We start from the raw sequence: 12,091 nt of genomic DNA on the forward strand, positions 1-12,091 counted from the left end.
GCCTGCTTGGGATTCTGTGTCTCCCTCTCTCTCTGCCCCTCCCCTACACGTGCTCTGTCTCTCTCTGCCTCTCAAAAATAAAGAAAACTTAATAAAAAAGAATGTGTTTTAAAGAAGCCCTCTAGGGAATTAGGGGTACTCAAGATTTGCCAGATTAACCTTGGACCTTTATAATCTAAGGTTGGCCTAATGCTGTCATTTAAATATTTATGACTTAGATTTTTTGTTCACATAGTGTGTTTTTTTTTTTTAAAGTTCATTTATTTATTTTGAGAGGGACAGAGAGTCGGAGTGGGAGTGGGAGAGGGGCAGAGAGAGAGAGAAAGAGGAGAGAGAGAATCCCAAGCAGGCCCCACACTGTCAGTGCAGAGCCTGACACAGGGCTTGATCCCATGAACCGCGACATCATGACCTGAGCTGAAACTAAGAGTTGGACGCTTAACTGACTGAGCCACTCAGGTGCCCTGTTCACACAATGTTTTGAAACAGTAAACATAGCTTTTGTTCAGAGAGGAAGTAGAAAGACATATTACCAGCTATTAAAATGATCACTTCTCTTAGAATTTTGCCACCTCATGTATATTAAGACACGTGTGGTGTCAAGGGTTGTGCATTTGTAAGTTTTCTTAAAATTGGGTTTTCTGCTCTGGTAGTAGATTTAGCTCCAGGAATGTTCCTCTGCTGGTAGATACAGACTTGATATCAACCACTCTTTGATGAGTGTGACACTTTCCCAAAGAAAGTGGGTTAATATGTGCGTTTTCCTTTGCAATTATAAAATCATTAAGACCCTTTACGGTCCTTTTACTTCTCATTCAGAGATGAGCTTTTTGGTTGCTTTTTGAAAGACAAATTAAATTTTCAAATAAATCTAAATGAAACATATTTGTACCTGGTGAGATATATCACATTCCATGAAGCTACATTTCCTCCCAGTTTCTATAATCTATGTCTTTCTACTAATCTGGGTAGAATATTGGCATCATTCAGGTACTGGTAGAAAGATGTCATCTATGTATTTTGTCTCATAGTTAAAAGAATGAATAGTTAAAAGGATGGAGTAGGTGGATAGAGAACAAGATTTTCTATTTGACACCTGTAACAGGAAGTGTTTAAATTCCAAATAAGACCACAAAACCACTACTTGAAATTAGTTTAGATAATGTATTTTCTTATGATTTGAACTGAATGTTAAAAAGAAGGGGAAGCAGATGTCTTGGAAGGATTACTGTCATTCTATAGTATGTTCATTCTATGTAATTATTATAAAATAAATTTACATGTATCATGTCCCTAGCCATTTTCTTGCCTAAAATGGTCTAAATGACCTAAAAAAAGGGTGAATGCGTAGAAGGAGGGCAGTAGTAAGTGAAAAGGCAGGACAGTATCTTTAGAGTCATTTGGGACAGTGATATATTTAGCCCCGTGAAAGTTTTGGAAAAGTGTCTTCCTGACAGCTTGGAAAATCCATGCACAAACGAATGGCAAGCGATTCTGCTAGACCTTGAGTCTGGGCATCCTAGCCTAAATGGGAATAAGCCACAGGAGGCTACAAAAGAAGAGCTAACTGTCCTTATCATTAAAATAAAATACAGTATAATATGTTTACCACAGATCCAAGCAGAGAGTAGGTAGTCAATAAACACTCCTTTTTAAAATCTCTTCTTCCTTTTCCTCACCCTCCAACTAGAGGCAGATGAGGATAGCAGAGTTGGCCTGAGTGGAATAAAGAAAGAAAAGGAGCCTTCACCCATTATTGTCTTGTCCATCTCCCCCAGCCCTCTCCCACCAACAGTTGTCAGGAAGTGGCTCTGGAAGTTGGCGCTGAGCCAAGCAAGATGGGATGATGAAGAAAAGCAGCTCCCCACCCTTGCCTTTACTCACAACCCCAGACATTAAAGGATAATTGGGAAGAAAGGATTTGCAGACGGAGATGGCTGTATTTGGCCCTTTGTTTTTCTGCATCTTTGTTTCATGCTTGTTTTAGTAATCGTTGCAGAAAGATATTTTTCTCAGTACATAAAACACTTCTTCTGAAAGTGGATATTTTAAGGATTAGATACAGTTTTCTTTAATTGCCAAAGCCTAAGGCCATAAGCACAGTGTGAAAATAACCTGTAATAAAATAAACAAGGAAAAATATTTTTCTTTTTTCCCTTTCATGTACTTATGTTCCAGTTTTTTAAAAGAGCATTTCATCTAATTATGCCACCTCTTTCTGTTATATTTCTGTCTTGTTTTCATAGTTACTTTAATTTCCTCACTACTTCCTTCAAAACCTGACATAAATCTGGCTTTTAACTCCATTATTCCACTGAACAGTGTTTTAACTGGAAGGATTTACAGATTATCTAATCTAAAACCCTCATTTTTAAAGTAAGAAAAATCTAGAAGCTGTAAGTAGCATGGATGAAGCAGAGATGGGGAGGACTTAGCACACAGGCTGCCATTTACCATTCTCTGCTCAGGGCAGACACTGATAACTGATTTTGTACCCTGATTGTCATTCCCAGTGAGCCCTAAGAGCCCTTCTCAATAGAGCTCTGTAGGCAGCCAGTGTCAGTCACTTGGCATTAATATGAGATCTGAAATCTTTGCCATCTCTGGCCCATAATCACACATAAGACCATAAACTTAACCAAAAACATTAAGTCAAGAGCAGTCACAAGGGGTCATATTTGATTGAGAGCCAAATGAAAAGAATAAATAATAAAAGAAAGAAAGTAAAGGCTTCCCAGTATTGAGCTGGGGGTGGAGTGTGAATAGAATTTAAATAGGCAGAAAGTAAGAAGGAGAGAATTCTTTGAGGGGAAACCATGTGAACGAAGGCATGGACTGCTTCAGAGCCAAGCATATAACAGTTTGGCGAGAGTTGATGCTTCACATTGAGAAGTAATGGTAAAGATGTTAGAGAGATTGAGACCAGTTGTAGGAGATCTCAAGGGCCCAACTAAGAAATTAAGATTTTATCCTATGGATTAAAATCATGAACATTTTTGAGCAAAGGGATGATTTGACAAAACCATCATTTTAAGCGGAATAATTCATCAGTAATATACAGGAAGACTTAACAAGGGGAATAATAAAGCATGTTAAGAAGTAGTGTGTTTTCAGGCCTAAGGAGGTAGAAGTTTGTACTAAAGGAGCACCAAAGGGAAACAAAAAAGAGAAAAAAGCCATCAGTTAAAAAAAGAACACCTAGAATTGGATGACTAGATGGTTATGGGGAGGTTAGTGGAAGAGGAGAAAAAGGAAAGGGGTTAAGGATGTCTCTGAGGTGTTAACACTTTGATGAATGATGGTACCTTTGAACTAAATAAAGGAGAAGGAGCTAGTCTGGGAGGAAAGATGATCTCTGTTTAGATATGTGCAATTTGGAATAGCTCTACAATATTTTTTTATCTTCAAGGAAAATGAAGCAACTTCAGTGTTTATCTGCCTTGGAACTACCTTAACTTGATGTAAATATCAGGAGCCATCTGTGGTTTTGCAGGGCAGCTTTGACATCATATATCAAGCTCTCTGAAGTCACCACTCTTGTCATTTGGGTGATTACTTGATACTCTAGGCCTTTTGATTCTTATCATTTAGCAAGTTGGTACCCTTTTTCCTTTCTATACAAAATATATATATTTTTGTTGCCCTTATTTTTGTGGGTTAGATTTTTTGGCCCCATCGAGCTTTCCTTATTTTATCTCTAAGAAGGTTAGGATGTGGCATGTAAAACAAGATTTCTGTAAACAGTGTCTTGCTTTGTTTTCAAAGGATGCAAGGTGTTATAAACCGACTGTCCAAGTTACTGAAGCCTGGGGGAATGCTGCTATTTCGGGACTATGGAAGATATGATAAGACTCAGCTTCGTTTTAAAAGGGGTATATTCAGCTTGGAGTTATTTTCATGTGTTTTAAAGAATGCTTTGTTTATATTTTATTTCAAGTTTTTGTTTGTTTTGTTTGAAGGAATACTAGGTTTCTCTGATCGCAATTATTTTTTTTAGGTCATTGCTTATCTGAAAATTTTTATGTGCGAGGAGATGGTACCAGAGCATATTTCTTTACGAAAGGTATGCTTATCTATAAGGGGAAATAATTAGCTGTAAAAAAAAAAAAAAAAAAAAAAAAAAAACTCTTTGGTTAGTCTGTCACCACACTGTAGCTGTTCTACATGAAAGCTTGAAAATGGCCTTTTTGCCTTTTAGTCTTTTCCCAGCTGAAACTGCTTTAAAAGAATCACTTGTTTCATCTTATACCCAAATGAAGATGTAGTCTGTTCCATTTTGGAAGTACTGTTAGCCCAGATATGAAGAAGCTGATGACATACCACAACCAAAGGAGGGAATTTGATTTTAAGAGTCCATAGAAAATTACTTGTCTCTTGTCAATTTCTCCTTTAAAAAAAAAAAAAAAAAAAAAACTTTTAAAATGAATTCTGCATGCAAGGATTTTCTCCAAACTTATGTGAGCACTTTTAAAATGTGCCATTTGGGGTCTCTGCAAACTAACAAAAACTCAGAACAGAGGGCACCTTTCAAAATATTTAAATTTGCAACCAGTAGTAAGTAATGTATATCTATTTATGCCTGCTATGTTAAACTGTGTATATTGGTATATTTCTGTGAAGTAGAAGAAACCTATTTGGTTTCACAGGTTTCCTTAACTCATTTGTACTAGAGAGTTTCTTGGTTTAAATGAAATTTAGATGGTCAGTCATTCCATTGTTCTTGACTGTCTCCTTTTCCCCCCACCAAGCCCCAGTCACATATACATTTGATTGCCACTTTTGTCTCAACAGGGGAAGTCCACACTATGTTCTGCAAGGCTGGGTTAGATGAGAAGCAAAATCTGGTTGATCGTCGCTTACAAGTTAATAGGAAAAAACAAGTGAAAATGCACCGAGTGTGGGTTCAAGGCAAATTCCAGAAACCATTACACTTGACTCAAAAACCCTCCAAATTGGTATCACCACTCCTTTCTCATGGCTGAGTTATGTATCATGTTAAGGTACAAACCAGAGGATTACACTATTCAAAGACTTCTGTAAATCTTTCATTTTTGAAAGGGAAGACAAGAGAATTTGTATATCCTGCTGTTTATCATGGGTGAGCTCTTTTGTTCATTTTAAGCACTTGTAAATGATTTGGAAGAGTATGCCATATTCTGTGCTCAAGCTTGTTTGGGTTTATTGTGTCTAACCATTTTGTTTCCTCTTTGAATTTTATAAGCATTCAGTTAAATGACTGATATAAGTCAGATGATTCTGAGAAACTATACCCTGCCATTTTTTAGAAGTGGGAAAAAAACATCTATTTATACATTAGTCTAACACAGTTAAATTCTCTTCCTCTCTTATCTGATAGCAGAAAGGCAGCTCTCCTCGTTTCCTTGGCCAGTCACAAAACCAAGACTAAGGTGTTTGTTTTGTTGTTGTCTGTTTTTTCCCAAAACTCTTTTTTTTTTTTTTTTGATTCAGAAACTAATGTCTGAAATAGAATGTTAGTTTCTCTTTCCTTTCCTAAAATTGGGGAAGTATGACCCAAGCTAACATTATTTTCAGGCTATTCTTAGGCATACAAGTTGTAATCTCTCTTTAAGACAACTGCTATACACGAGAAAATTCTTAAATTGTAGCAATTAAAAATTTATTTACCACCTTGCCTCAAAAAGGGTATAAGTTGGCTTTCAAATTGTACTTTGTAAAAACAGAGTTTCTAAGATTGGTTTTTCGTTTGTTATACAACATCTACTGGGTACTTACATTGTGTGAAATTATATGGAGTAATACAACAAAGACTCAGTCCTGTCTTCAGGGAGCATAAATAGGATCTGGCTGGCAAAGAAAAATGTGCACATCCCAAGCCTCTCAATCACAATCTCTGATAATATATGAACAGGTACTCAAATAGGGAACTTATCAGCTAGTGGACTTTGGTTATGAGCCATAGAAATCTGGAAGAAATGGATAGTCTCTTGAAGGACCACCATGGGAAAAATTTAGTTCCCACTGTTTTTTCCTTTTTGAATTCACTTAAAATTCAGTTTTCTGTAAGAATGTGATTGGTCCCACTTGGGTCATGGATTCATCTCTTGACAGGTTGGGGCAGGGTGGCTTCATTGACGATGCGACTGAATGTATGGAGTGGAGAAAAGTTCCTCAAAGGAGAATGAAGACCCTGTTATCAAAAAAAGAGAAGAGGGATGCTGCCTAGTCATAAACATGTCACGTAGTAGTGGTAGCAGCAGCAATAGTGGTTCCAAAGAGAGAGAAAGATTAGCTGGTGGGAAGGAAAGGGGAAGTATCAGCATTCTGGGGGAGGTGGGTGTGAGGCTAGTCCTTGAACATATGCTCTCAGAAGATGATGAAAAACAAGTGTGTTTGGTATGGACCATTCGAGATGAGGAATCATGGACAGAAGATAGGGAGGTCAGCTTATAGACAGCTTTGAATAGAAGAGCACATTTTGGGGGGTCGCTTGGGTGGCTCAGTCAGTTAAGCATCCAACTCTTGATTTCTACTCAGGTTATGATCTCACGGTTTGTGGGACGGAGCCCCGCCCACGTCGGGTTCTGGGCTGACAGCACGGAGCCTGCTTGAGATTCTCTCTTTCTGCCCCTCCCCTGCTTGCACTCACTCTCTGTCTCTCTCAAAATAAATAAATTTTGAAAAAAAGGGGGGGGACACATTGGGTTCTAGTCTCTGGATTGGAGCAATCTGAAGTTTGTTTCTTTGTTTCTGTTTTATCCTACTGATAGCATGTTATGAATATATTTAGAGAGATTAGGGCATCTTATGTAGAATGGAATGCAGTGAGGTCAGACGTGGGAGCAAGGAGGATCACAAGCTTTTTGCATATACTTGCCTTGGTAGCAATTCCTCAGAAGTACAATATTAAGGTTTCTGTTTAAATATGCTTACGTCAATAATCCAAAAGTTGAAATTTGCCTGAGACTCTTCACTCTGTTGTATTTCATAATTAAAGTGTACATTTAAAGCCAAACTAATGAACGTATTACATACAACAAGGGCAGTTAGATAAGTTAATGTTGCTATGGGAACCCCAGTAGATCTTCTTGTGTCTCAATTTAAAAATCATGGCCTAAGGTGGTTTTAAAAACAACAGAAGATAAAATCATTCTCACATCCTCACACATGTAAATCATTCTCTCTCTCTCTCTCTCTCTCTCTCTCAGTCCTAAATAGCAGATTCAAGCCAGGCTTTTGACTGGCACAGTAAAATTCAGCTTTGTGTCTTTCTATAATGTATTATAGCATGTAGTTGACCTTTAGAAACTTCAAAAATACATCAACCAAATTTGGAATGTGAGACACAAACTGGGCTCTTTTGGGCTCCGTCTAGCATAGACCTCTTAATCCACATGGCTGCTCAATAGGTCATTTCTACCAGTGTCTTCTGCTTATCTGGTCAGTCTTTCTCTTGCTTAGCCCACCTAAATCAGCCCCCTACTTAAAGTTGCTGCTAGACAAAATAACAGATTTTTGGCAGAGGGGGAAAAAAAAAGGAGTGGGGGGGTAAACTTTTGCCTATAGATAATAAAAAATCATGTGGCAATCCCTATAAAATACCACCAGCATTCTTCACAGAGCTAGAACAAACAATCCTAAAATTCATATAGAACCAGAAAAGACCCCAAATAGCCAAAGCAGTCCTGAAAAAGAAAACCAAAGCTGGAGGCATCACAATACTTCAAGCTGTATTACAAAGCTGTAATCATCAAGACAGTATGGTACTGGCACAAAAACAGACACTCAGATCAGTGGAACAGAATAGAGAACCCAGAAATGGCCCCACAAATGTATGGCCAACAAATCTTTGACAAAGCAGGAAAGAATATCCAATGGAAAAAAGACAATCTCTTCAGCAAATGGTGCTGGGAGAACTGGACAGCAACATGCAGAAGAATGAACCTGGACCACTTTCTTACACCATACACAAAAATAAACTCAAAATGGATGAAAGACCTAAATGTAAGACAGGAAGCCATCAAAATCCTTGAGGAGAAAGCAGGCAACAATCTCTTTGACTTTGGCTGCAGCAGTTTCTTACTTGACATGTCTCTGGAGGCAAGGGAAACAAAAGCAAAAATGAACTATTGGGACCTCATCAAGATAAAAAGCTTCTGCACAGTGAAGGAAACAATCAGCAAAACTAAAAGGCAGTCAATGGAATGGGAGAAGATATTTGCAAATGACATATCAGATAAAGGGTTAGTATCCAAAATCTATAAAGAACTTATCAAAATCAACACTCAAAAAAACAATCCAGTGGAGAAATGGTCAAAAGACATGAATAGACACTTTTCCAAAGAAGACATCCAGATGGCTAATAGACTCATGAAAAGATGCTCAACATCACTCATCATCAGGGAAATATCAATCAAAACCATAATGAGGTATACCACCTCACACCTGTCAGAATGGCTAAAATTAACTCAGGCAACAACAGATGTTGGTGAGGATGCAAAGAAAGAGGAACCCTTTTGCACTGCTGGTGGGAATGCAAACTGGTGTAGCCACTCTGGAAAACAGTGTGGGGATTCCTCAAAAAATTAAAAATAAAACTACTCTACAACCCAGCAATTGCACTACTAGGTATTTATCCAAAGGATACAGGAGTGCTGTTTCAAAGGGGCACATGCCCCCCAATGTTTATAGCAGCACTATCGACAATAGCCAAAGTATGGAAAGAGCCCACATGTTCATCAACTGATGAATAGATACGGAAGATGTGGTATATATACAATAGAATATTATTCAGTGATCAAAAAGAATGAAATTCTTTCCAATCCAATCCACAATGTGGATAGAACTAGAGTGTATTATGTTAAGCCAAATAAGTCAGAGAAAGACAGATATCATATGATTTCACTCGTGTAGAATTTAAAATACAAAATAGATGCACATAAGGGAAGAGAAGCAAAAATAATATAAAAACAGAGAGGGAGACAAACCATAAGAGACTCTTAAATACAGAGAATGAACTGAGGGTTGCTGGAGGGGTGTTGGGTGGGGGGATGGGCTAAATGGACAGGGGGCATTAAAGAGGGCACTTGTGGGAACGAGCACTCGGTGAATGAATGTTGTAAGTGATGAATCACTAAATTCTATTCCTGAAATCATTATTACACCATATGTTAGCTAACTTGGATTTAAATAAATTAAAAGGAAAAAAAAAAGACAGGAAATGTATTCTTCCCTGGAGCCTTTCCAGAAGGAAAGCAGCCCTGCCGATACCTTGATTTTAGATTAGTGAGACCCATTTCAGAGTTCTGACCTCCAGAAAGTAATAAGTTTGAGTTGTTTTAAAATCATGAAGTGTTGCAAATATATCTGCTTGGGTATTAGCTTAAAATATTTGATAACTGCATGAAATTCTAATTTTTTCTTCATAAACATAAAGCTAGGACCAGTTAGGCAGAGTTTGATATTTAAAAATTCTTCTGAGGGAGCTGAATTTCAAAAGGACAGTTTTCTTTCTAATCGAAAAAGATGTTCCTTCATCTTCTTGCAAGATAGAAACAATGAAATATTCTGTATTAAAAATGCACCCTCTATTTTTCCACACTTCTAAAAATTCGCTTTTGAGTATTTTCCAAATGTAAAAACTCTCCTACACAAACTGTTCTCAGAAGTTTGCAAAAAAGCCAAGGTAACGGTTTCTGTTATTAAAAGTTTTGCATTCAGTATGACACATTTGTTGTATTGAAACACCAAGTTAATGTTGACTTCTGAGAAATTATTTGTGTTGCTTGACTCTGGTCCATATGCTTTGTCTCTGAATTATGAACACACGGAGGTTTCTACCATTATGCAATCTAAATAGTTACTTTAGTTTGTGAAACCTCACCCATAGGCAAAGAGATGTCCCCCTGGGCATCTGAATCATTTAGACTGAAACTTCAGGTTAGCTAAATTCTTGCCCCCAAACTCTTATGCTGTCTTCCTATGGTTTTCTAACTCATCAAAGCCGAATTCTGAAACTGGAACTTATCACTCGTTGTTACTTCTAATTGGTTTTAATGTTTATTATGCTCCTCACAAGTGCAGATAACTTCACATTTGCATCACTAATAGACCTCTTTCAGAGCCTCTGCTCCTTCTGCTTCCTGCCTCTATTAGTCATCCGTAGACGACATGTTGGCGTGGATTTTCCCTCCCCACATGTGAAAGTGCATTGTAAATTCTAAAGCACTGAATATGTGTGAGGTATTGTGATTAGTAACAACATTTACAGTCTATAAGACAGTATACAGAGTATTCCAGCAACAGAAACTTTTTCAGCGGTTTCATGAGACCTTGTGAGAAAGACAGTAAGATGCCGTGGAAAAATATTGCCTTGGAGTCAACAGAAAGCTTGGGTCTTAGTTCCTTTTGAAACACTTAGCTACTCTTTTTTTTATTAAAAAAAATTTTTTTTAACATTTATTTATTATAGAGAGACAGAGTTAAGAGCATGGGAGGGACAAAGAGAGGGGGAGACACAGAATCTGAAGCAGGCTCCAGGCTCCTGTCAGCACAGAGCCTGACACGGGGCTCGAACTCACAAATCGCGTGACAAGTCACGAGATCATGACCTGAGCCAAAGTCGGACGCCCAACCGACTGAGCCACCCAGGCACCCCAACACTTAGCTACTCTTAATTTAGCTCTGAGTGCTGAGTCTTTTATAGACTACAGTTTTATATATTAAACTATTACTTCATTTAATTTTCAGACTGCTGTGAATTCATTTCTATTATAGCCATTTAACAGATAAGACAGGGGCCCTGAGATTTGGGATAACTTGCCCTGGATATCACAAGTCAGTGAGAGAGCCACAGTTTGGACCCAGAACTGATTGCAAAACCTCTAGTCTCCTCAGCACACTTTTAATTGATAGGCTCAAATGCTGCTGGGAAAGCTGCTGGAGGAGAAAAAGTGCTCCTGAATCAAGCGGAGAATTATAGCAATGGGTAGGAGTTTGGATGAGACAATCTACAAGGTGACAGCTCATTCCAGATCCAGTGATTCTTTGAAATAAGTAGGTTGCATTTGGTCCACAGTCACAAACTGGGAAGGAAAAGCAGGAAAGGAAAGAGAGGAATGACAGAGCAAAAGCTTTCAATCAGTTCTTTTCAGCATTCTGCATATGTTTACTTCTGTTCTCACCCCACCCCCTTCAGGCTTCAGGCTTCAGGCTTCAGGCTTCAGGCTTCAGGCTTCCATTTGGCTCCCCTCCGAGTGAGCAGAGCACCCATCACTTGCGTACTCCTCACTTAAAGAAAAAAAAAATCAGTCTGAAAAAGCCCTTAACATGTCTTCAAAGGGATTCAGCTTTTGTATAATCTAAAATATGTGAATTCAGGGATTGTCAGTAATAAAATACAAGTGGAAACATCTTTATTTAAAACATTGTATGTACATTAATGCCAATTCAAGCCTAAAATGTTGAGCATTTCTTGGAATATGGTTTGGGATTTGAGAGGCACAAAGGTACCTGCAAGATGACTTTGGTGTTGTTATAAATAGAAGTAAAATAACAGTTGCATCTTCAGTTATAATGAATCTTATATTGTGGCTTCAAAGCTTCAAAAGAGAATGGATGCCAAAATCTGTCTTTCATTAACATATGCCTTAAATGACAGGGAAGAGGTGTTGAAGACAAAATTACTTTTTCCTCCGAGTATGAATCAGCAACATGCAGTAACAAGTAATAATAGTTCTGTGTATGAGTGCAGGCAGAGGGTAAGAAAAACAGCATCAAATTGAAAATGCAAGTGCACCTGCCGGAGAGGCCCAGGAGGCTGCAGAACACAGCTCCCCAGAGCACCATTCTGAAGTGTCTCAGAGCACAGTGACCCTAACACTGGCAAGCCAGGTTGGCATGAGATGGATGGAGCACAGTAAAACCTGCAGGTGGTCAAAGAGAGCCCCCCGCCTCTTCCCCTGGAACTACAAGGCACCACTACTTGTTCAAGAGCTTGAAACAGCTGCTTTGGATTCTCTAGTGCATGTGGTTTCACAACCACTTAACCTTTAGTAAGGAACAGCTAGAGGCAGGTGAATGAATAAAAATACATGTTAACATTTCATAAGGA

General features: G+C 38.3%; 1 protein-coding gene across 7 annotated transcripts in view; it reads left to right on the forward strand.

The window, feature by feature from the left end:
* METTL8 (methyltransferase 8, tRNA N3-cytidine) overlaps positions 1-12,091 on the forward strand; it is a 97,686-nt gene that overhangs the window by 80,151 nt on the left and 5,444 nt on the right. For 3 of the 7 annotated variants that reach the window (XM_060621631.3, XM_060621629.2, XM_060621628.2), the window contains 3 exons: positions 3,766-3,872; positions 3,998-4,063; positions 4,792-5,166. In XM_060621631.3, coding sequence (XP_060477614.1) covers positions 3,766-3,872; positions 3,998-4,063; positions 4,792-4,982 — 364 coding nt within the window. In that variant the 3' untranslated portion in view covers positions 4,983-5,166. The other 4 variants (XR_013557275.2, XR_013557276.1, XM_078451154.2 and 1 more) reach the window with 3 other exon arrangements.

This window comes from Panthera onca, chromosome C1, assembly GCF_046562875.1.
Source record: "Panthera onca isolate mPanOnc1 chromosome C1, mPanOnc1 haplotype 2, whole genome shotgun sequence".
In the NCBI taxonomy this organism is placed as follows: domain Eukaryota; kingdom Metazoa; phylum Chordata; class Mammalia; order Carnivora; family Felidae; genus Panthera; species Panthera onca.